The sequence below is a fragment of the Pristiophorus japonicus genome, chromosome 15, assembly GCF_044704955.1.
Source record: "Pristiophorus japonicus isolate sPriJap1 chromosome 15, sPriJap1.hap1, whole genome shotgun sequence".
Classification (NCBI taxonomy): Eukaryota; Metazoa; Chordata; class Chondrichthyes; family Pristiophoridae; genus Pristiophorus; species Pristiophorus japonicus.
Genome location: NC_091991.1, coordinates 186,209,062 through 186,233,957, shown reverse-complemented (window position 1 = coordinate 186,233,957; position 24,896 = coordinate 186,209,062). Strand labels below are relative to the sequence as shown.

The 24,896-nt window shown below is 46.9% G+C and overlaps 1 protein-coding gene across 4 annotated transcripts in view; it reads left to right on the top strand.

Moving 5' to 3' along the window:
* LOC139281327 (unconventional myosin-XV-like) overlaps positions 1-24,896 on the top strand; it is a 628,080-nt gene that overhangs the window by 478,610 nt on the left and 124,574 nt on the right. For all 4 annotated transcript variants that reach the window (XM_070901485.1, XM_070901486.1, XM_070901487.1 and 1 more), the window contains 7 exons: positions 3,566-3,680; positions 4,419-4,483; positions 4,989-5,156; positions 9,053-9,134; positions 19,175-19,331; positions 20,124-20,217; positions 21,465-21,603. In XM_070901485.1, the coding sequence (XP_070757586.1) occupies positions 3,566-3,680; positions 4,419-4,483; positions 4,989-5,156; positions 9,053-9,134; positions 19,175-19,331; positions 20,124-20,217; positions 21,465-21,603 (820 nt within the window). The remainder of the gene's footprint in view (positions 1-3,565; positions 3,681-4,418; positions 4,484-4,988; positions 5,157-9,052; positions 9,135-19,174; positions 19,332-20,123; positions 20,218-21,464; positions 21,604-24,896) is intronic.

The window sequence follows — 24,896 nt, the reverse complement described above, 5'->3', positions numbered from 1 at the left end:
ACCTTATGATGATAGATTGAGTAGACTGGGTCTTTACTCGTTGGAGTTCAGAAGGATGAGGGGTGATCTTATAGAAACATTTAAAATAATGAAAGGGATAGACAAGATAGAGACAGAGAGGTTGTTTCCACTGGTCGGGGAGACTAGAACTAGGGGGCACAGCCTCAAAATACGGGGCAGCCAATTTAAAACCGAGTTGAGAAGGAATTTCTTCTCCCAGAGGGTTGTGAATCTGTGGAATTCTCTGCCCAAGGAAGCAGTTGAGGCTAGCTCATTGAATGTATTCAAGTCACAGATAGATAGATTTTTAACCAATAAGGGAATTAAGGGTTACGGGGAGCGGGCGGGTAAGTGGAGCTGAGTCCACGGCCAGATCAGCCATGATCTTGTTGAATGGCGGAGCAGGCTCGAGGGGCTAGATGGCCTATTCCTGTTCCTAATTCTTATGTTCTTATGAAATTCATCTTTCTTTATTCTTGTACTCCATGATTAGATTTATAAATCAGGAAAGTGAGATGGTTCCCAAGGCACTGGGACGGTGGAGATGGGAGAGAGTCACCCATTGTGTGCTGGGGTTGGATCAGTGTTCTGGAGGGTACATACAAACAAATGAACAATGACGGACAGGTAAAGCCCATCTGGTCTATCCAGCCTGTCCCTATGTATCACAACATATACACTGCACCCCACCAGGAACCATGCGATCTCCTGGGAGAGGCCAAAAAACAGATTTTAAAAACCCAGGCCAATTTGGGAAAAATCTGGGAAATTCTACTCCGACCCATTAGGTGATCAAACTAGTCCAGGAGATCACCCTGGCCATTAAATTCTCTGCAGTATCCACCTTCTGTAAGAGGTGATCTCCGCCGCAGCCAGAAACACATCCAGCTTTCGCTTGAAGGAATTCAGTGAGTCTGCATCCGTCACATGAAACGGTAACTTGTTCCAGAGGTCTCCTATTCTCTGGGAAATGAACCACCTCCTGATCTAGATCCAGCCCTGTACAATTAAATGTGTGCCCCCTGGTCCTGCTGAACCTGTTTAATTAGGATAAACTGACAGCTGGAACACCATCTATTCCCTTCATTTTCTTATAAACCTCAATCAGATTCCCCCTACCTCTGGTATAGAGTCCCAACTCTTTTAGCCTATCTTAATAAATAAGATGCTTTCGACTTGGAATTAGTCTGGTGGCCCTCTCCTGCACCCTTTCCAGAGCTTCAATATCACCCACCATGTGAGGAGACCAAAACTTGACACAGTGTTCCAAGTGCGGCCTGACTAAGATCTTGTACAAGGACAGAACTGTACACCTCGTCCTCTACTCAATTATCCGATGGATACACCCCAACGCCCTATTTGCTCCAGCTATCGCTGCACCGCATTGCTCGTGTACCTTTAAGGATGTATGCACGAGAATGCCCAAATCTCTTTCTATCTCCACCGTCTTTAATGGAGGGTGTATGAATGTTGAGCATTTGCCCTGCTCACATGCATAACATGCACTTATCTAAGTTAAAAGTCATTTTCCAGTCTTGAGCCAATGTCCCAACACATTAAGATCTGCCTGAAGCAGACGAGCTTCTTGTACAGTTCGAGCACTCGCACAGATCGTGGTATCATCGGCAAATTTGCAAATTGTGCCTCCAACCCCAAAATCCTGATCATCAATAAAAATAATAAAAACCAGCGGGTCTTCACTGGTGACCGGTCTCCAAACAGATCCACATCCATTTTTCACCACTCTTTGCCCGTGTCCTGCCAGCAAGTTCTGAATCCAACTCAATGACGCGACTTTGGTGGACTGCCCAATTCTTGGTCAATCTTCACCGCCTGGTACCGCTGGGGCAGAGTGCTGGCAACATTGGTCCGGGCAGTCCTGAGTGCTGTGTCAACGGAGTGCGATGGACAGGCGGGCTGCTCCGGTGGGGCAGGGTAAGTTGTCTGGGACTCGGGACCACACGCACGCTTCCATTGACCTCCGCCCTCCTCTCCAGAGGCCAGAGACTGCCGATGTCGGATCACAGGCAAGTGTCACCAGGTAAGTTTCGCTTTTAATTGTTTTGTGCAGTGTTTTTGATTTATTTATAATACTTAGGCTGTTGTGTAAATAAAATGTATTATTTTTATTTATTTCTTTATTTTCGCGTTTTTCTGGGGGCATGGGGAGCGGAATAGATCTCTGGGGGGGGATTAGATCTCTCTGGGGGGAACAATAGATCGCTGGGGGCTGGGGGGAGAAACATTGTCGTTTACATACCGCCGATATATCATCGGCATAAAACCGCCTTTTTTCAGACAGTGCAGCTCCAGTGGTATGTCAGCGGTATTCAACCAACGTTAGTCTGTGGGGTGCTCCGTGTGGGCAGACAGTATGCAAAGTACCCCGGCGGTATGTCACCCACCAAAGTCCCACCCGGCGGTATGTCGGTGATATAGAAACATAGAAAATAGGCCCTTCGAGCCTGCACCGCCATTCAATAAGATCATGGTATGCAGCAGTTTTTCCACAAAACTTCCAATTCTCGGTGGTAGTGGGCGTTATGTCCACCAAAGTAGGGCTCAATATATTTCCACTAATACCAGAGGCTCCGATCTTATAGAGAAGCCTCTGACGCGGTACATTGTCAAAAGCTTTTTTGAAATCTAAGCAGACAATGTCTACTGGGCTTCCCTCATCCACCAACTTTGTAACTGTTTCAATAAATACAAGTAGATTTGTGAGGCATGACCTTTTTTTTTTTATGAAGCCATGTTGGGTGTCCCTAATATGTCCCTTCCTATCCAAGTATTCATATATTGCATCCGTTATGATTCGTTCAAGCATCTTACCTATTACTGATGTTAAACTGATGGGCCTTTAGTTACCTGGGTCTATCTTGTCACCTTTTGGGGTTGTTTGGGTTGGATCAGTATTCTGGGGGGTGTTTGGGTTAGACCAGTATTCTGGGGGGTGTTGGGGTTGGACTAGTATTCTGGGGAGTGTTTGAGTTGGACCAGTATTCTGTAGAATCCACAATAAAGCAGATGGCATGTGGAAGAAGTAGCTAGCTGGGCTGATTGACCTTTGGGCGTTGCGTCGATCTCAGTGTTGTTACTGCCGGCACCCTGACATGTACGATTCACATCGTGCCAGCAGCAGCTCAGTCAGGCAGTGAGTCGCCACTCGATGGGCACCAACGTCATGGTGAAGCTTTGGGAATGAGGAGTTGGACTTGCCTGAACTGTTGGGCACAAAGCACAGGGAGAGACTGCTGCTGCTCTTCCATTTTACACATATTCAAGGATTCGGAGAACAAGATGCTGAGCAAAACTTTAAAAATAAAAAATAAAAGCATGAACTTTAACTTGCAGACTTCATTAACTGGGGGTTGTTAAGCTACGGAGATTATTGTGTGGGGTTTAATTCAGTAGCAGGTTTAAATGGAGGATTTGTACAGTTCCCACATTAGTTAAGTTAGCTTTAAAAGCAGTATTTGGTGAAGTTTCTTGGTTTGAGTAAGTGATGGGTTTCATTGATCAGTGGGTTTTGCTTTAAAGCAGTTTTTCTTCTTCCCATTTTAAGGATTTGGAACGATCATCCTTAGTGTCAACCCGAATGAAGGGAGGGGGCAAAGTCGGAGCTGGCAATAAAGACGGGACTCAGCTGAGCCCCACGGAGACACCTGGAGCTCAGCAAGGTCAGTATTCCGCAGGGCTGTCGAGAGCTTCTCATTGACCGCTGTCTCTGTGTCACCCAGTCATTTCATTATGATCGGGGTGAAGCAGTGACATTAGTTTTTACCATAAATAATATTAACTCTCACATTGGTGCTGACCTCTGACGGGTTTCGCAGCATCAGTGAAGCCCCAGCTCTCCACTAGGGCAATGAGGAAGAAAGGAAAAAGGCACCAAGCTCTTTACCGAGAGGCACCAGGCCCATTGGAGGAGAATTACCCCATTCCCAGCCCCACCCCCATTCCCAGCCCCACCCCCACTCCCAGCCCTATTCTCATTCCCAGCCCCACTCCCAGCCCCATTCCCAGCCCCAGCCCCAGCCCCACCCCCATTCCCATACCCAGCCCCACCCCCATACCCAGCCCCACCCCCATACCCAGCCCCATTCCCAGCCCTATTCCCACTCCCAGCCCCATTCCCACTCCCAGCCCCATTCCCACTCCTAGCCCCATTCCCATACCTAACCCCATTCCCATACCCAACCCCATTCCCAGCCCCACTCCCAGCACCATTCCCATTCCCACCCCCACTCCCAGCCCCATTCCCACTCCCGTTCCCAGCCCCACTCCCTGTTGCAAGGATACCTGGAAAAAAAGGAAAGACAAGAAAATACAAAATCGTTTCCAGTCTAAGGAAAGAGAAAAGGTCATTGATAGAATGTAATTAAATTGGCTCTGTCTTCTTTAATGTTGTTTTCTAGGCTATGATCCTTCTCAACTGAATGCCCAGCAGCAAGATTTCATCAACCAGCAAGCCTACCTCCTGGTGAGTTCTAGTTTAATGATCTTAACCAGTGCTAACATCGAGTGATTTATGAACTAAAACAGCCCAGTGCTCCTGATGGTTTGTGGGTCTGACCATCGGCCATTTGGAGTTAGCAGCTGGAATGATAATCGTGGTCCAGGTTATCCTGGGCCAGGAGAGGAACAGTGCCCAAGGTTCCCACCCCTGATTGCTGCCCAGTGATCCCTGCTGGCAGGGCAAGTGTTTGGGCAGCAAGATCGGGCTGAGATGCTCTCCTGCGACAGTCCAGGACTAGATTCACACAAAGAATTGCCACTTGGTCAAGTTGCTGGAGGGTGGTAGTACCCATGGAACCAAACCCACGGTGTTCTGATTCCGAGGAGAGAGTGCTACTAACTGAGCCAAGCTAACGCTTAACATGGTCTATGTTAGACATTGATGACAAACTGATAATACTTTTCAGTCTCATCCAAATGTTGTCTTTAGGATTTAAATGATTTGTGTTATCTCTTTGTTCCACTAACAGGCCCAGCAAATGACCCTGCAGGCCATGGCTCTCCAACAGCAAATGACAAGTGCCAGTCCACCCAACCCCAGTCTGAACCATGACCCCAGCACTGCCATGAAAACCATGAACAGCACCCAAAGTGCACCAGTCACAGCACCCAAACCAAAAGTGGGCCGTCCTCGTCGGGTGAGTGTCATTAATGTATCTGAGAAGTTTACATGTGCAAATGGACGCTGTGGGTCTTGGGACTAATTAGTGTGTTGACGTGTTGACGAATATGACACTAAGGTTGCGAACAGTCTGGTTCAGATTCAGACACATGGTAGGGAGAGGGATGAAGCCCATGGAGGGGGAACTGAGTTTGGTCCCCAGCAAGTGCCATCAGATTTTTATACCCACCTGCGAGGTCAGAGGGGACCTCAGTTTAATATCTCATCCGAAGGACAGCAACTCGAACAGTGCGGCACTCCTTCAGTACTGTCCCTCTGACAGTGCGGCACTCCCTCAGTACTGCCCCTCCGACAGTGCGGCACTCCCTCAGTACTGTCCCTCTGACAGTGCGGCACTCCCTCAGTACTGCCCCTCCGACAGTGCGGCGCTCTCTCAGTACTGCCCCTCCGACAGTGCAGCACTCCCTCAGTACTGTCCCTCCGACAGTGCAGCGCTCCCTCAGTACTGTCCCTCTGACAGTGCGGCACTCCCTCAGTACTGCCCCTCCGACAGTGCAGCACTCCCTCAATACTGCCCCTCCGACAGTGCAGCACTCCCTCAGTACTGCCCCTCCAACAGCACATCATTCCCTCAGTACTTCCCCTCCGACAGTGTGGCACCCCCTCAGTACTTCCTCTCCGACAGTGCGGGGCTCCCTCAGTACTGCCCCTCCGACAGTGCGGGGCTCCCTCAATACTGCCCCTCCGACAGTGCGGGGCTCCCTCAGTACTGCCCCTCCGACAGTGCGGCGCTCCCCCTGTACTGCCCCTCCGACAGTGCGGCGCTCCCACAGTACTGCCCTCTAATTTTCTTTTGGAGTTCATGGCCCTTTGAATGTACTGCACGGCCCAATCAAATTTTGTTTTTTCCATTTGAAAGCCGATGAGCCGGCTGTGTGGGATCTTCAGATTGCTAAACAACGGGAGCATTGGTACTGCCCCTCTGACAGTGCGGCGCTCCCTCAGTACTGCCCCTCCGACAGTGCGGCACTCCCTCAGTACTGCCCCTCCGACAGTGCGGCATTCCCTCAGTACCGCCCCTCCGACAGTGTGGCACTCCCCCAGTACTGCCCCTCCGACAGTGCGGCACTCCCTCAGCACTGCCCCTCCAACAGTGCAACGCTCCCTCAGAGATTTCTCCTCATCTCAGTCCTAAATGGGTTACCCCTTATCCTTAGACTGTGACCCCTGATTCTGAACTTCCCCAACATCGGGAACATTCTTCCTGCATCTAGTCCAGTCCAGTCCCGTCAGAATTTTATATGTTTCTATGAGATCCCCTCTCATCCTTCTAAACTCCAGTGAATACAGGCCCAGTCGATCCAGTCTCTCCTCATATGTCAGTCCTGCCATCCCGGGAATCAGTCTGGTGAACCTTCGCTGCACTTCCTCAATAGCAAGAATGTCCTTCCTCAGACTAGGAGACCAAAACTGAACACACTATTCCAGGTGAGGCCTCACGAAAGCCCTGTACAACTGCAGCAAGATCTCCCTGCTCCTATACTCAAATCCCCTAGCTATGAAGGCCAACATACCATTTTCCGCCTTCACCACCTGCTGTACCTGCATGCCAACTATCAATGACTGATGTACCATGACACCCAGGTCTCGTTGCACCTCCCCTTTTCCTAATCTGCCGCCATTCAGATAATATTCTGCCTTTATGTTTTTGCCACCAAAGTGGATAACCTCACATTTATCCACATTATACTGCATCTGCCATGCATTTGCCCACTCACCTAACCTGTCCAAGTCACCCTGCAGCAGCCTCTTAGAGTCCCCCTCACAGCTCACACCACCACCCAGCTTAGTGTCATCTGCAAACTTGGAGATATTATACTCAATTCCTTCATCTAAATCATTGATGTATAGTGTAAAGAGCTGGGGTCCCAGCACTGAGCCCTGTGGCACTCCACTAATCACTGCCTGCCATTCTGAAAAGGACCCGTTTATCCCGACTCTCTGCTTCCTGTCTGCCAACCAGTTCTCTATCCACATCAGTACATTACCCCCAATACCATGTGCTTTAATTTTACACACCAATCTCTTGTGTGGGACCTTGTCAAAAGCCTTTTGAAAGTCCAACTACACCACATCCACTGGTTCTCCCTTGTCCACTCTGCTAGTTACATCCTCAAAAAATTCTAGAAGATTTGTCAGGCATGATTTCCCTTTCATAAATCCATGCTGATTTGGACCGATCCTGTCACTGCTTTCCAAATGCGTTGCTATTTCATCTTTAATAACTGATTCCAACATTTTCCCCACTACTGATGTCAGGCTAACCAATCTATAATTACCCGTTTTCTCTCTCCCTCCTTTCTTAAAAAGTGGTGTTACATTAGCTATCCTCCAGTCCATAGGAACTGATCGAGAATCGATAGACTGTTGGAAAATGATCACCAATGCATCCACTATTTCTAGGGCCACTTCCTTAAGTACTCTGGGATGCAGACTATCAGGCCCCAGGGATTTATCGGCCTTCAATCCCATCAATTTCCCTAACACAATTTCATGCCGAATAAGGATTTCCTTCAGTTCCTCCTTCTCAATGGACCCTCGGTCCCCTACCATTTCCGGAAGGTTATTTGTGTCTTCCTTCGTGAAGACAGAACCAAAGTATTTGTTCAATTGGTCTGTCATTTTTTTGTCCCCCATTATAAATTCACCTGAATCTGACTGCAAGTGACCTACGCTTGTCTTCACTAATCTTTTTCTTTTCACATATCTATAGAAGCTTTTGCAGTCAGTTTTTATGTTCCCTGCAAGCTTCCTCTCATACTCTATTTCCCCTCTCCCAATTAAACCCTTTGTTATAACATTTTCCCAGTCCTCAGGTTTGCTACTTTTTCTGGCCAATTTATATGCCTCTTCCTTGGATTTAACACTATCCTTAATTTCCCTTGTTAGCCACAGTTGAGCCACCTTCCCCGTTTTATTTTTACTCCAGACAGGGATGTACAATTGTTGAAGTTCATCCATATGATCTATAAATGTTTGCCATTGCCTATCCACTGTCAACCCTTTAAGTATCACTCGCCAGTCTATTCTAGCCAATTCACATCTCATACCATCGAAGTTACCTTTCCTTAAGTTCAAGACCCTAGTCTCTGAATTAACTGTGTCACTCTACCCTATTATGGTCACTCTTCCCCTAGGGGTCTCGCACAACAAGATTGCTAATTAGTCCTTTCTTGTTACACATCACCCAGTCTCGGATGGCCAGCCCACGAGTTGGTTACTCAACATATTGGTCTAGAAAACCATCCCTGGTCTAGAAAACCATCCCTAATACACTCCAGAAAATCCTCCTCCACCGCATTGCTACCAGTTTGGTTAGCCCAATCTATATGTAGATTAAAGTCGCCCATGATAACTGCTGTACCTTTATTGCACGCATCCCTAATTTCTTGTTTGATGCTGTCCCCAACCTCACTACTACTGTTTGGTGGTCTGTGCACAACTCCCACTAGCGTTTTCTGCCCTTTGGTATTCCGCAGCTCCACCCATACCGATTCCACATCATCCAAGCCAATGTCCTTCCTTACTATTGCGTTAATTTCCTCTTTAGCCAGCAACGCCACCCCGCCTCTTTTACCTTTCTGTCTATCCTGCCTGAATGTTGAATACCCCTGAATACCACTGCTCTAATTCCTCCCTCAGTACTGCCCATCCGACAGTGCAGCGCTCCCTCAGCCTCAATTCCCTGGAATGGGACTTGAACCCGCAACCTTGTGACAGATGTGAGAGTGCTACCCACAGAGCCACGGCTGGCACAAGGAAGAAGTGATGTGCTTATTCATCATATATTCCTGATTAGACGGACATTGCCTTTGGAATATTAAGTTATCACTTGTTCTGCATTTTTCACAGACGACTGCTGCCAACAAAGTCGCAGTTGAGCCGCCGATCTTCCACGATGCTGCCAAAGGGAAGCCTCTGGTCAACAGGCTCAGTAAGTCACCCTCAGCATACGGACCAAAGTGCTGCATGCGGGGCTTTACCCCGGGCTGCAGAGTCTAGAACCCGGGGGCACAGTCTCAGGGTAAGACTGAGATGAAGAGGAATCCTTCACTCAGAGGGTTTGAAATTCTCTACCCCAGAGGACTGTGGATGCTCAGTCGTTGAGTATATCCAAGGCTGAGGTCGATACATTTTAGACTCTACGGGAAACAAGGAATATGGAAATTTTGCGGGAAAGTGGCGTTGAGGTCGAAGGTCAGCCATGATCTTATTGAATGGCAGAGCAGGCTCGAGGGGCCCTATGGCCGACTCCTGCTCTAATTCCTATTTGTTTAAATAGGAGATCATGACCAGCTCAGTTGGACTGTAGGCTGGCATGGAGATCAGAGGGGTTAGATAGCGGCCCCTGAGATGGATAGCTAGCTGTCCCTGGGATGGATAGAGAGCTGAGACTGAGATAGATAGATAGCTGTTCCTGGGATAGATAAATAGCTGTCCCTCAGATAGACAGATAGCTCTCCCCGAGATATATAGATGGATAGTTGTCTCTGAGATAGATAGATAGCTATCCCTGAGATAGATAGATAGCGGTCCCTGGAATAGATAGATAGATAGACAGCTGTCCCTGGGATAGATAGATAGATAGCTGTCCCTGGGATAGATAGATAGCTGTCCCTGGGATAATTAGATAGCTGTCCCTGAGATAGATAGATAGATAGCTGTCCCTGGAATAGACAGATAGACAGCTCTCCCTAGGATGGATAGATAGATAGCTGTCCCTGAGATAGATAGATAGCTTTCCCTGAGATAGATATATAGATAGATAGAGGTCCCTGGGATAGATAGATAGCTGCTCCTGGGATAGATAGATAGATAGCTGTCCATGAGATAGATAGATAGATAGATAGATAGCTGCCCCTGGGATAGATAGATAGCTGCCTCTGGGATAGATAGATAGATAGCTGTCCCTGAGATAGACAGATACATAGCTGTCCCTGAGATAGATAGATAGATAGATACATAGATAGCTGCCTCTGGGATAGATAGATAGATAGCTGTCCCAGAGATAGATTGATAGCTGTCCCTGGGATAGACAGATAGATGGCTGTCCCTGAGATAGACAGATAGATAGCTGTCCCTGGGATAGATAGATAGATAGCTGTCCCTGAGATAGATAGATAGCTGCCCCTAGGATAGATAGATAGATAGCTGTCCCTGAGATAGATAGCTAGATAGTTGTCGCTGAGATAGATAGATAGATAGCTGTCCCTAGGATAGATAGATAGCTAGCGGTCCCTGGGATAGATAGATAGATGTCCCTAGCATAGATAGATAGATAGCTATCACTGGGATAGATAGATAGATAGCTGTCCCTGAGATAGACAGATAGATAGATAGATAGATAGATAGAAGGCTGCCCCTGGGATAGATAGATAGATAGCTGTCCCTGAGATAGATAGCTAGCTGTCCCTGGGATAGATAGATAGATAGCTGTCCCTGAGATAGATAGCTAGCTGTCCCTGGGATAGATAGATAGATAGATGTCCCTAGCATAGATAGATAGATAGCTATCACTGGGATAGATAGATAGATAGCTGTCCCTGAGATGGATAGATAGATAGCTGTCTCTGGGATAGATAGATAGATAGCTGTCCCAGGGATAGCTAGATAGCTAGCTTTCCCTGGGATAGATAGATAGATAGCTGTCCTTGAGATAGATAGATAGCTTTCCCTGAGATAGACAGATAGATAGCTGTCCCTGGGATAGATAGATAGCTGCCCTTGGGATCGATAGATAGATAGCTGTCCCTGAGATAGATAGATAGATAGCTGTCCCTGGTATAGATAGATAGCTGTCCCTGGGATAGATAGATAGATAGCTGTCCCTGAGATAGATAGATAGGTAGCTGTCCCTGGTATAGATAGATAGATAGCTGTCCCTGGGATAGATAGATAGATAGATAGCTGTCCCTGAGATAGATACATAGATAGCTGTCCCTGGGATAGATAGATAGATAGCTGTCCCTGGGATAGACAGCTGTCCTTGGGATAGAAAGACAGATAGCTGTTCCTGAGATAGATAGATAGATAGCTGTCCCTGTGATAGATAGATGGATAGCTGTCCCTGGGATAGAAAGATAGATAGCTGTCCCTGAGAATGACAGATAGATAGCTGTCCCTGGGATGGATAGAGAGCTGAGACTGAGATAGATAGATAGCTGTTCCTGGGATAGATAAATAGCTGTCCCTCAGATAGACAGATAGCTCTCCCCGAGATATATAGATGGATAGTTGTCTCTGAGATAGATAGATAGCTATCCCTGAGATAGATAGATAGCGGTCCCTGGAATAGATAGATAGATAGACAGCTGTCCCTGGGATAGATAGATAAAAAGCTGTCCCTGGGATAGATAGATAGCTGTCCCTGGGATAAATAGATAGCTGTCCCTGAGATAGATAGATAGATAGCTGTCCCTGGAATAGACAGATAGATAGTTCTCCCTAGGATAGATAGATAGATAGCTGTCCCTGAGATAGATAGATAGCTTTCCCTGAGATAGATATATAGATAGATAGAGGTCCCTGGGATAGATAGATAGCTGCTCCTGGGATAGATAGATAGATAGCTGTCCATGAGATAGATAGATAGATAGATAGCTGCCCATGGGATAGATAGATAGCTGCCCCTGGGATAGATAGATAGATAGCTGTCCCTGAGATAGACAGATAGATAGCTGTCCCTGAGATAGATAGATAGATACATAGATAGCTGCCTCTGGGATAGATAGATAGATAGCTGTCCCAGAGATAGATTGATAGCTGTCCCTGGGATAGACAGATAGATGGCTGTCCCTGAGATAGATAGATAGATAGCTGTCCCTGGGATAGATAGATAGATAGCTGTCCCTGAGATAGATAGATAGCTGCCCCTAGGATAGATAGATAGATAGCTGTCCCTGAGATAGATAGCTAGATAGTTGTCGCTGAGATAGATAGATAGATAGCTGTCCCTAGGATAGATAGATAGCTAGCTGTCCCTGGGATAGATAGATAGATGTCGCTAGCATAGATAGATAGATAGCTATCACTGGGATAGATAGATAGATAGCTGTCCCTGAGATAGACAGATAGATAGCTGTCCCTGAGATAGATAGATAGATAGAAGGCTGCCCCTGGGATAGATAGATAGATAGCTGTCCCTGAGATAGATAGCTAGCTGTCCCTGGGATAGATAGATAGATAGCTGTCCCTGAGATAGATAGCTAGCTGTCCCTGGGATAGATAGATAGATAGATGTCCCTAGCATAGATAGATAGATAGCTATCACTGGGATAGATAGATAGATAGCTGTCCCTGAAATGGATAGATAGATAGCTGTCTCTGGGATAGATAGATAGATAGCTGTCCCAGGGATAGCTAGATAGCTAGCTTTCCCTGGGATAGATAGATAGATAGCTGTCCTTGAGATAGATAGATAGCTTTCCCTGAGATAGACAGATAGATAGCTGTCCCTGGGATAGATAGATAGCTGCCCTTGGGATCGATAAATAGATAGCTGTCCCTGAGATAGATAGATAGATAGCTGTCCCTGGTATAGATAGATAGCTGTCCCTGGGATAGATAGATAGATAGCTGTCCTGAGATAGATAGATAGATAGCTGTCCCTGGTATAGATAGATAGATAGCTGTCCCTGGGATAGATAGATAGATAGCTGTCCCTGAGATAGATACATAGATAGCTGTCCCTGGGATAGATAGATAGATAGATAGCTGTCCCTTTGATAGACAGCTGTCCTTGGGATAGAAAGACAGATAGCTGTTCCTGAGATAGATAGATAGATAGCTGTCCCTGTGATAGATAGATGGATAGCTGTCCCTGGGATAGAAAGATAGATAGCTGTCCCTGAGAACGACAGATAGATAGCTGTTCCTGAGATAGATAGATAGCTGTCCCTGGGATAGATAGATAGATAGCTGTCCCTGAGATAGATAGATATATAGCTGTCCCTGAGATAGATAGATAGCTGTCCCTGAGATAGACAGATAGATAGATAGCTGTCCCTGGAATAGATAGATAGATAGCTGTCTCTGAGATAGATAGATAGATAGCTGTCCGTGAGATTGATAGATAGATAGCTGTCCCTGGGATAGATAGATAGACAGCTGTCCCTGAGATAGATAGATAGATAGCTGTCCCTGAGATAGCTAGATAGATAGCTGTCCCTGAGATAGATAGATAGATAGCTGCCCCTGGGACAGATAGATAGCTGCCCCTGGAATAGATAGATAGATAGTTGTCCCTGAGATAGATAGATAGCTGTCCCTGCTTTAGACAGATAGATAGCTATCCCTGGGATAGATAGACAGACAGCTGTCCCTGAGATAGATAGATAGCTGTCCCTGGGATAGATAGATAGATAGATAGATAGATAGCTGTCCGTGAGATTGATAGATAGATAGCTGTCCCTGGGATAGATAGATAGACAGCTGTCCCTGAGATAGATAGATAGATAGCTGTCCCTGAGATAGATAGATAGATAGCTGCCCCTGGGACAGATAGATAGCTGCCCCTGGAATAGATAGATAGATAGTTGTCCCTGAGATAGATAGATAGCTGTCCCTGCTTTAGACAGATAGATAGCTATCCCTGGGATAGATAGACAGACAGCTGTCCCTGAGATAGATAGATAGCTGTCCCTGGGATAGATAGATAGATAGATAGATAGATAGCTGTCCGTGAGATTGATAGATAGATAGCTGTCCCTGGGATAGATAGATAGACAGCTGTCCCTGAGATAGATAGATAGATAGCTGTCCCTGAGATAGATAGATAGATAGCTGCCCCTGGGACAGATAGATAGCTGCCCCTGGAATAGATAGTTGTCCCTGAGATAGATAGATAGCTGTCCCTGCTTTAGACAGATAGATAGCTATCCCTGGGATAGATAGACAGACAGCTGTCCCTGAGATAGATAGATAGCTGTCCCTGGGATAGATAGATAGATAGCTGTCCCTGAGATAGATAGATAGATAGCTGTCCCAGGGATAGATAGGTAGACAGCTGTCCCTGAGATAGATATATTGCTGTCCCTGAGATAGAAAGATAGATAAATAGTTGTCCCGAGGATAGATAGATAGCTAGCTGTCCCTGGGATAGATAGATAGCTGTCCCTGAGATAGATAGATCGCTGTCTCTGAGATAGATAGATAGCTGCCCCGAGGATAGATAAATAGCTGTCCCTGGGATAGATAGATAGCTAGCTGTCCCTGGGATAGATAGATAGCTAGCTGTCCCTGAGATAGATAGATAGATAGCTGTCCCTGGGATAGATAGATAGATAGCTGTCCCTGAGATAGATAGATAGATAGCTGTCCCAGGGATAGATAGGTAGACAGCTGTCCCTGAGATAGATATATTGCTGTCCCTGAGATAGAAAGATAGATAAATAGTTGTCCCGAGGATAGATAGATAGCTAGCTGTCCCTGGGATAGATAGATAGCTGTCTCTGAGATAGATAGATCGCTGTCTCTGAGATAGATAGATAGCTGCCCCGAGGATAGATAAATAGCTGTCCCTGGGATAGATAGATAGCTAGCTGTCCCTGGGATAGATAGATAGCTAGCTGTCCCTGAGATAGATCGCTGTCCCTGGGATAGATAGATAGATAGCTGTCCCTGAGATAGATAGATAGATAACTATCCCGAGGATAGTTAGATAGCTGCCCCGGGATAGACAGCGAGCTGTCCGTGGGATAGATAGATAGCTTTCCCTGAGATCGATAGATAAATAGCTGTCCCTCGGATAGATAGATAGCTGCCCGATGGATAGATAGATAGATAAATGTCCCCGAGTTAGATAGATGGATAGCTGTCCCTAGGATAGACAGATAGATAGCTGTCCTTGGGATAGATAGATAGCTGTCTCTGAGATAGATAGATAGATAGCTGTCACTGGGACAGAAAGATAGATGGCTGTCCCTGAGATAGATAGATAGCTGCCCCGAGGATAGAGAGATAGCTGTCCCTGAGATAGATTGATAGATAGCTGTCCCTGGGTTAGATCGATAGATTAATAGCTGTCCCTAGGATAGATAGATAGCTAGCAGTCCCTGGGATAGATAGATAGATAGCTGTCACTGGGATAGATAGATAGCTAGCTGTCCCTGAGATAGATAGAAAGCTTTTCCTGAGACAGATAGATGGATAGCTGCCCCTGGGATAGATAGATAGCTGCCCCTGGGATAGATAGATAGATAGTTGTCCCTGAGATAGATAAATAGATAGCTGTCCCTGGGATGGATAGATAGCTGTCCCTGAGATAGATAGATAGCTTTCCCCAAGATAGATAGATAGAGATCTGCCCCTGGGATAGATAGCTGTCCCTGAGATAGATAGATAGATAGCTAACTATCCCTAGGATAGATAGATAGCTGCCCCGGGATAGATAGCTCGCTCTCCGTGGGACAGATAGATCGATAGCTTTCCCTGAGATCGATAGATAGATAGCTGTCCCTCGGATAGATAGATAGCTGCCCCTGGGATAGATAGATAATGTCCCCGAGTTAGATAGATGGATAGCTGTCCCGAGGATAGACAGATAGAAAGCTGTCCCTGGGATAGATCGATAGCTGTCTCTGGGATAGATAGATAGCTGTCTCTGAGATAGATAGATAAACAGCTGTCCACGGGATAGATAGATAGATGGCTGTCCCTGAGAGAGATAGATAGATAGATAGCTGTCCCTGGGATAGATAGATAGATGGCTGTCCCTGAGATAGATTGATAGATAGATAGCTGTCCCTGGGATAGATAGACAGATAGCTGTCACTGAGATAGATAGATAACTGCCCCTAGGATAGATAGATAGATAGCTGACCCTGAGATAGATAGCTAGATAGCTGTCCCTGAGATAGATAGATAGATAGATAGATAGCTGTCACTAGGATAAAGAGATGGCTAGCTGTCCTTGGGATAGATAGATAGCTGCCCCGGGATAGATAGATAGCTGTCCCTGAGATGGATAGATAGATAGCTGTCTCTGGGATAGATAGATAGCTGCCCCGGGATAGATAGATAGACAGCTGTCACTGCGATAGATCGATAGCTAGCTGTCCGTGGGATAGATAGATAGATAGCTTTCCCTGAGATTGATAGATAGATAGCTGTCCCTCAGATAGATAGATAGCTGCCCCGGGATAGATAGCTAGCTGTCCGTGGGATAGATAGATAGATAGCTGTTCCTGGGATAGATAGCTAGATAGCTGTCCCTGAGATAGATAGAAAGATAGATAGCTGTCCCTAGGATAGAGAGATAGCTAGCTGTCCCTGGGATATTTCGATAGCTGCTCCTGGGATAGATAGATAGATAGCTGTCCCTGAGATAGATAGATAGATAGCTGTCCCTGGGATAGATAGATAGCTGCCCCGGGATAGAGAGATAGATGGCTGTCCCTGAGATAGATAGATAGCTGTCCCTGAGATGGATGGATGGATAGCTGCCCCTTGGATCGATAGATAAATAGCTGCCTCTGAGATAGATAGATAGATAGCTGTCCCTGGGATAGATTGATAGCTTTCCCTGAGATAGATAGATAGATAGCTGTCCCTGGGATAGATAGATAGATAGCTGTCCCTGGGATAAATAGATAGCTGTCGCTGGGATAGACAGATAGCTGTCCCTGGGATAGATAGATAGATAGCTGTCCCTGGGATAGATCGATAGATAGCTGTCCCTGGGATAGATAGATAGACAGCTGTCCCTGGGATAGATAGATAGATAGCTGTCCATGGGATAGATAGATAGACAGCTGTCCCTGATATAGATAGATAGATAGCTGTCCCTGGGATAGATAGATAGATAGCTGTCCCTGGGATAGATAGATAGATAGATAGCTGTCCCTGAGATAGAGAGATAGATAGATGTCCCTGGGATAGATAGATAGCGGTCCCTGGGATAGATAGATAGATAGCTGTCCTTGGGATAGATAGATAGCTGTCCCTGGGATAGATAGATAGATAGCTGTTGGACGGATGGATGGATGTTCCTGAGATACACTAAAGAATGGGACTGTTGATGAGCAGTGACAGACATTTATGGATGACTCGCAACAAAAATCTATCCCAATGCGAAGGAAAGACTAAGAGAAGGGATAACCATCCGTGGCTCGCTAAGTAAATAAGGGAGGGTAGCAAATTGAAAACAAAGGCTTACAAGATGGCCAAGACAAGAGGGAGGCCAGAGGATTGGAAAATGTTTTTAAGCCAGCAGAGAATGACTAAAAATATTATTAAGAGAGCGAAGTTAGATGATGAAAGTAAACTAGCATGAAATATAAAAACAAATAGTAAGAGTTTCTACAGGTACATAAAAAGGAAAAGAGTGGCTAAAGTAAATGTTGGTCCCCTGGAGAATTAATAATGTGCAACAGGGAAATGGCAGAGGCTTTGAACAAATATTTTGTATCTGTCTTCACGATAGAAGTCACTAAAAACATCCCAATAGTGGATAATCAAGGGATTATAGGTAGGGAGGAACTTAATTCAATCACTATCACTAATGAAGTAGTGCTAGGTAATATAATGGGACTAAAGGCGGACATGTCCCCTGGACCTGATGGCTTGCATCCTCGGGTCTTAAGAGAAGTGGCTGCAGAGATAGTGGATACATTGGTTGTAATCTATAAAAAGTCTGCTGAGGGATATAGACAGGCTAAGTGAGTGGGCAAAAATTTGACAGATGGAGTATAATGTGGGAAAATGTGAGGTTATGCACTTTGGCAGAAATAATAGAAAAGCAAATTATTATTTTAATGAAGAAAAATTGCAAAGTGCTGCAGTACAGAGGGACCTGGGGACCCTTGTGCATGAAACACAAAAAGTTAGTATGCAGGTACAGCAAGTGATCAGGAAGGCAAACGGAATGTTGGCCTTTATTGCAAGGGGGATAGAGTATAAAAGCAGAGAAGTCCTGCTACAACTATACAGGGTATTGGTAAGGCCACACCTGGAGTACTGCGTGCAGTTTTGGTCTCCGTATTTAAGGAAGGATATACTTGCATTGGAGGTTGTTCAGAGAAGGTTCACTCGGTTGATTCTAGAGATGAGGGAGTTGACTTTTGAGGATAGGTTAAGTAGATTGGGCCTCTACTCATTGGAATTCAGAAGAATGAGAGGTGATCTTATTGAAATATAAGGTAATGAAGGGGCTCGACAAGGTGGATGCAGAGAGGATGCTTCCATTGATAGGGGAAACTAAAACTAGGGGGCATAATCTTAGAATAAGGGGCTGCCCATTTAAAACTGAGATTTGGACAAATTTCTTCTCTGAGGGTTGTAAATCTGTGGAATTCTCTGCCTCAGAGAGCTGTGGAAGCTGGGACATTAAATGAATTTAAGACAGAGATAGACAGTTTCTTAACTGATAAGGGATTAAGGGGTTATGGGGAATGGGCAGGGAAGGGCAGGATCGTATTGGGTGACGGAGCAGGCTCGAGGGACCGTATGGCCTACTCCTGCTCCTATTTCTTGTGTTCTTCTGAAACCCCCTGAGGAAACCGGGTGGGGCCCTGTCATAGCTGGGTCCCATGCTGATTGTTGCCCCGTCACTGCTGTTGTGCCTCAGGCGCCCCAAGATGGTTTCTGGACTTCAGGGCCCAAAATGGAAAATGTTCTGTTCCTTAGAGCTGGCATTCCTGAGCTTTTTAAATCAATCCCCTTTCTGTGCCACACGCTGATTCCTGGCCAAGGTGCAGCAGAATCATTCCCAAACCTTGGTCTCCGTACAAGAGCACTAGCAAAGACATAAGAGTGGGCCAGATTGAATCCGTGTTTTATTGCTCCTGCCTCTCTGAGGAGGGAAACCATTTCCATCCAGTGTCTGGTGAGATTGCGGCTTCACCAGATGGTGATGCATGATATCTCAGCAAAGTTTAATGCCTTGTTACCAACACCTTGCATCATTCCCATTATTGGAAATGTGTTACAGGTAATACCACGCACAATTGCTGCATTCATTCTTTCCCTGATATACAGGTGCTGCTCAAATCCCAAAACTCAATGTTGCAATACAAGACCCTGTCCGTCACACCACACTCAATTCGCAGCACTTTCCAGAGCCAACACACAACATCAAAGATATCATCAAGCAATACGAGCAGCCAGCAACTCGGAAGCAAACTGGGCCAATCAGGTAAAACTGAGTGATTGTCCCTTTCCAAATGTGGCGGTATGTTTTCACAGCTCATTGACGGGATGTGCCAGCTAACAAGTAGCATGCGGATTTACACCTTGCCAAGTGTGGATGTCATGTTGGCATAAAGCCTCCTTATATGGCCTGTGTCGCACAGTAATAGGGTTTGCACTCACGATTACCTGGTGGCATTACCAATGTCACCTGTACATTAGGGCAGAGTGCTAATAGAGAGCATGGAGACAATGGGAGATGTTTCAGTTGACTGAGATTTTATAGAGTGATAGGAACTGGTAAGAGATTTTGTTCGTTGGGATTGTGTACAATGGGAGTGAATGGGAAGGGGTTGGGTCCATTGGGATTGTGTACAATGGGAGTGAATGGGAAGGGGTTGGGTCCATTGGAATTGTGTACACTGGGAGTGAATGGGAAGGGGTTGGGTCCATTGGGATTGTGTACAATGGGAGAGAATGGGAAGGGGTTTGGGTCCATTGGGATTGTGTACGGTGGGAGTGAATGGGAAGGGGTTTGGGTCCATTGGGATTGCGTACAGGGAGTGAATGGGAAGGGGTTTGGGTCCATTGGGATTGTGTACGGTGGGAGTGAATGGGAAGGAGTTTGGGTCCATTGGGATTGTGTACAATGGGAGCAGCGGGAAGGGATTTGGTCCATTCAGTTGACCAAATTCCAAAACGGATCTGCAGCTTCCCAATAGAAAACACTAAAGGACTGAAGCTGGTAATCAGCTCAGTGTGTGGACAAGATTGAATACTTGTGTTTCCTTGTTGTCAGAAAAGAAGCTGGCAAAATATTCACTAAGAAATCGGACCCCCATGAAGAGGCCATGTTTATCTTGAAAGGACAGAAAATGCCACGTGTATTCCAGGTAATGCAGCGTCACAAATGAACAGTCGCACTCCGGGTCTTTGTTACACAGCTGCTGGCTTTTTATAGCTTCAGGCTGACATTATGGGGCCGATCGCCTGGGAAATACTCCCATCCCAATTGCAAACCTGAAAATAAAGCGTGTGGAAACTGGTTAACGGCCGTTGCTCACCCACTTTATATCCATATGAACATGCCCTCCAACGTGTGCAGACAGCAATGTGGGATAGACTAACCTGAGCAGGTTCAGGCACACAGCTACAGCCAGCACCTAACCCAGCTCTTCTCCCTGACACATGCACTCTGCCCACTCCCTCAGCGGAAGCACCAGAAATCCCGTGGGAATATAAAGTGGATGGGCAATGACCGGTAACGAGCTTCTACACCCTTTATTTTCAGGTTTGCACCTGGGAACGGAGCACTCCCAGCCCGTGTCCGCAGGAGTGGACATTCCTGAACGTCCATCTCAAGCCCAGCTCCTATCAGCAGCGGAGTGTGTCGGGAGCTTCCTCGGTCCCGGCCTGGGATCCAGCAGGTGGCAGGTTACACCAGGAGAACACAGGTCCGTGAGCCCACCTGGGGAAACAAATACACAAATACAATCGAAGGGGGCGATTGCCGGGGCTGGGTTTGTGGTATAACAAGTGGCTGGACCTGTGATGCTTCACCACCCAGCCCAAACCCTCACACCACCCAGCTCCCAGCTCCTCCCCCCAACCCCCTCACACCACCCAGCCCCCACTCCTCCCCCCAACCCCCTCACACCACCCAACCCCCTCACACCACCCAACCCCCAACTCCTCCCCCCAACCCCCTCACACCACCCAACCCCCTCACACCACCCAACCCCAAACCCCTTCACACCACCCAACCCCCTCACACCACCCAACCCCCAACTCCTCCCCCCAACCCCCTCACACCACCCAACCCCCAACTTCTCCCCCCAACCCCCTCACACCACCCAACCCCCAACTCCTCCCCCCAACCCCCTCACACCACCCAACCCCCAACTCCTCCCCCAACCCCCTCACACCACCCAGCCCCCAACTCCTCCCCCAACCCCCTCACACCACCCAGCCCCCAACTCCCGCACTAACAGGGCACACACCACCTGTTACAGTAATAGACTGATAGTGAAGGCACGGTGATGTGCTGTCCGGATGAGGTTACGTCCTTCCAGCGATTGTTCCAAAGGGGAACGGGGTTTGGAAAAGATTCTTTCCCATTGTTCCTCTTCTACCAAAACAGAAACCAACACCTGCACCGTCAAAGGAAAAGAGTTCCAAAGAAACCGTTGCCATGGTGAAGCCAGTCAGTGGTGTGACACTGAAGAGTAGCACGCGACCAGTTCCAGCCGCCCCTGCCAGGCACCCTGTGTTTTCGGGAGGTTAGTCAACGTCTACAGCCCCATTCGCTTTACATAAAGTAGTCACGCCTCTTGCTCCCCGCAGTTTAGAATGGCACAGTCCCTGATTATACACACAGGTCATGCTGCATGACGAAAAGCTCACAGTGCAGGGTGTGCCAGTGGTGGAATATTAGCATTCCGCCCATGGGCGATGCAGGGCCTGTTCCTGCTCCATTCACTTTACAATCATAGCTGCAACGAGCTCACTGCGTTCAGGGTATGAGGTGCAACCGGACTGTTCCTGGAATTAAGAAACTGGGATGTTCTTCTAAGTTAAAGGCACTATATAAATTTGCTGTACCGCCTTCCTGAAATTGTGTTCCACCCCAAACGGGCTGCACTTACTGCTTTTAAATGTTTTTTCTCTGCCCCAATCCATGGAGCAGAGAGTAGAGCGATATTCAGCTCTTCAGTTATTTTTGTGTGTCGCTGCGGCACTCTGGGCCGTTGGGTCGGGTCAGACGCCGTGCTGACACGTCATAATGTCCCTCCCCTTCCGTTAAAGGGGAGGGCCACTGCGAGCTCTGCAGCCACTGGGCCACCGGGTGGGGGGGTTTTGGCCAGTCCAGCGGCCGTTGGACCTGTGGCCGCCAGTGTCGGGCCGACTTCGGAGTCGGGGAAAGCTGTGAGGGGCACCGAGCGGCGGTCGATCCACCACCGCGGGGCGGTAGGGGTCGGCACGGTGATCATCACCGCAGGCAAAAACATGGAGAGCAAGTTATAAAATGTCGGTGACTCCGCACCGACTGGGCGGTGAGTCCCTATCGACCATGGCTGCCTCTTTGTGGCATCACGGTTCTTATAGAAAAGGCAATTTCGGCCCCGAAAAGTCCTGCCGCAGGATGCACTCGACACAGTCTAAGATGGGCTTCATTATACCTGGATGTCACATTTAACTGATCGCTTATACATATAATTACTGTATATACTTAGATTCGAGTCCTCCTGGGTTCAATTACAAAGAAAGGCTGCATCGACGAGGCTTATATTCCTCCAAGTATGAAAGATTAAGGGGGTGATCTATTTGAGGTGTTTAAGATGATTAAAGGATTCGACAGGGTAGATAGAGAGAAACTATTTCCTCTGGTGGGGGGAGTCCAGAACAAGAGGCATAACCTTAAAATTCGAGCCAGACCGTTCAGGGTGATGTTAGGAAACATTTCTTCCCATAAAGAGCAGAGGGAACCTGGAACTCTCTCCTCCAAAAAGCTGTTGCTACTGGGGCTCAATTAAAAATTTCAAAACTGAGATTGAAAGAGTTTTGTTGGGTAAGGGTATTGAGAGTTATGGAACCAAGGTGGATACAGATCGAATTGAGTGATGGAATAGGCTCGAGGGACTGAATAGAAACATAGACATAGAAGCATAGAAACATAGAAAATAGGTGCAGGAGTAGGCCATTCAGCCCTTCTAGCCTGCACCGCCATTCAATGAGTTCATGGCTGAACATGCAACTTCAGTACCCCATTCCTGCTTTCTCGCCATACCCCTTGATCCCCCTAGTAGTAAGGACTTCATCTAACTCCTTTTTGAATATATTTAGTGAATTGGCATCAACAACTTTCTGTGGTAGAGAATTCCACAGGTTCACCACTCTCTGGGTGAAGAAGTTTCTCCTCATCTCGGTCCTAAATGGCTTACCCCTTATCCTTAGACTGTGACCCCTGGTTCTGGACTTCCCCAACATTGGGAACATTCTTCCTGCATCTAACCTGTCTAAACCGGTCAGAATTTTAAACGTTTCTATGAGATCCCCTCTCATTCTTCTGAACTCCAGTGAATACCAGCCAGTTGATCCAGTCTTTCTTGATAGGTCAGTCCCGCCATCCCGGGAATCAGTCTGGTGAACCTTTGCTGCACTCCCTCAATAGCAAGAATGTCCTTCCTCAAGTAAGGAGACCAAAACTGTACACAATACTCCAGGTGTGGTCTCACCAAGGCCCTGTACAACTGTAGTAACACCTCCCTGCCCCTGTACTCAAATCCCCTCGCTATGAAGGCCAACATGCCATTTGCTTTCTTAACCACCTGCTGTACCTGCATGCCAACCTTCAATAACTGATGTACCATGACACCCAGGTCTCGTTGCATCTCCCCTTTTCCTAATCTGTCACCATTCAGATAATAGTCTGTCTCTCTGTTTTTACCACCATATGTGGATAACCTCACATTTATCCACATTATACTTCATCTGCCATGCATTTGCCCACTCACCTAACCTATCCAAGTCACTCTGCAGCCTCATAGCATCCTCCTCGCAGCTCACACTGCCACCCAACTTAGTGTCATCCGCAAATTTGCAGATATTACATTTAATCCCCTCGTCTAAATCATTAATGTACAATGTAAACAGCTGGGGCCCCAGCACAGAACCTTGCGGTACCCCACTAGTCACTGCCTGCCATTCTGAAAAGTACCCATTTACTCCTACTCTTTGCTTCCTGTCTGACAACCAGTTCTCAATCCATGTCAGCACACTACCCCCAATCCCATGTGCTTTAACTTTGCACATTAATCGCTTGTGTGGGACCTTGTCGAAAGCCTTCTGAAAGTCCAAATATACCACATCAACTGGTTCTCCCTTGTCCACTCTACTGGAAACATCCTCAAAAAATTCCAGAAGATTTGACAAGCATGATTTCCCTTTCACAAATCCATGCTGACTTGGACCTATCATGTCACCTCTTTCCAAATGCGCTGCTATGACATCCTTAATAATTGATTCCATCATTTTACCCACTACCGATGTCAGGCTGACCGGTCTATAATTCCATGTTTTCTCTCTCCCTCCTTTTTTAAAAAGTGGGGTTACATTGGCTACCCTCCACTCGATAGGAACTGATCCAGAGTCAATGGAATGTTGGAAAATGACTGTCAATGCATCCGCTATTTCCAAGGCCACCTCCTTAAGTACTCTGGGATGCAGTCCATCAGGCCCTGGGGATTTATCGGCCGTCAATCCCATCAATTTCACCAACACAATTTCCCGACTAATAAGGATTTCCCTCAGTTCCTCCTCCTTACTAGACACTCTGACCCCTTTTATATCCAGAAGGTTGTTTGTGTCCTCCTCAGTGAATACCGAACCAAAGTACTTGTTCAATTGGTCTGCCATTTCTTTGTTCCCCGTTATGACTTCCCCTGATTCAGACTGCAGGGGACCTACATTTGTCTTTACTAACCTTTTTCTCTTTACATATCTACAGAAACTTTTGCAATCCGTCTTAATGTTCCCTGCAAGCTTCTTCTCGTACTCCATTTTCCCTGCCCTA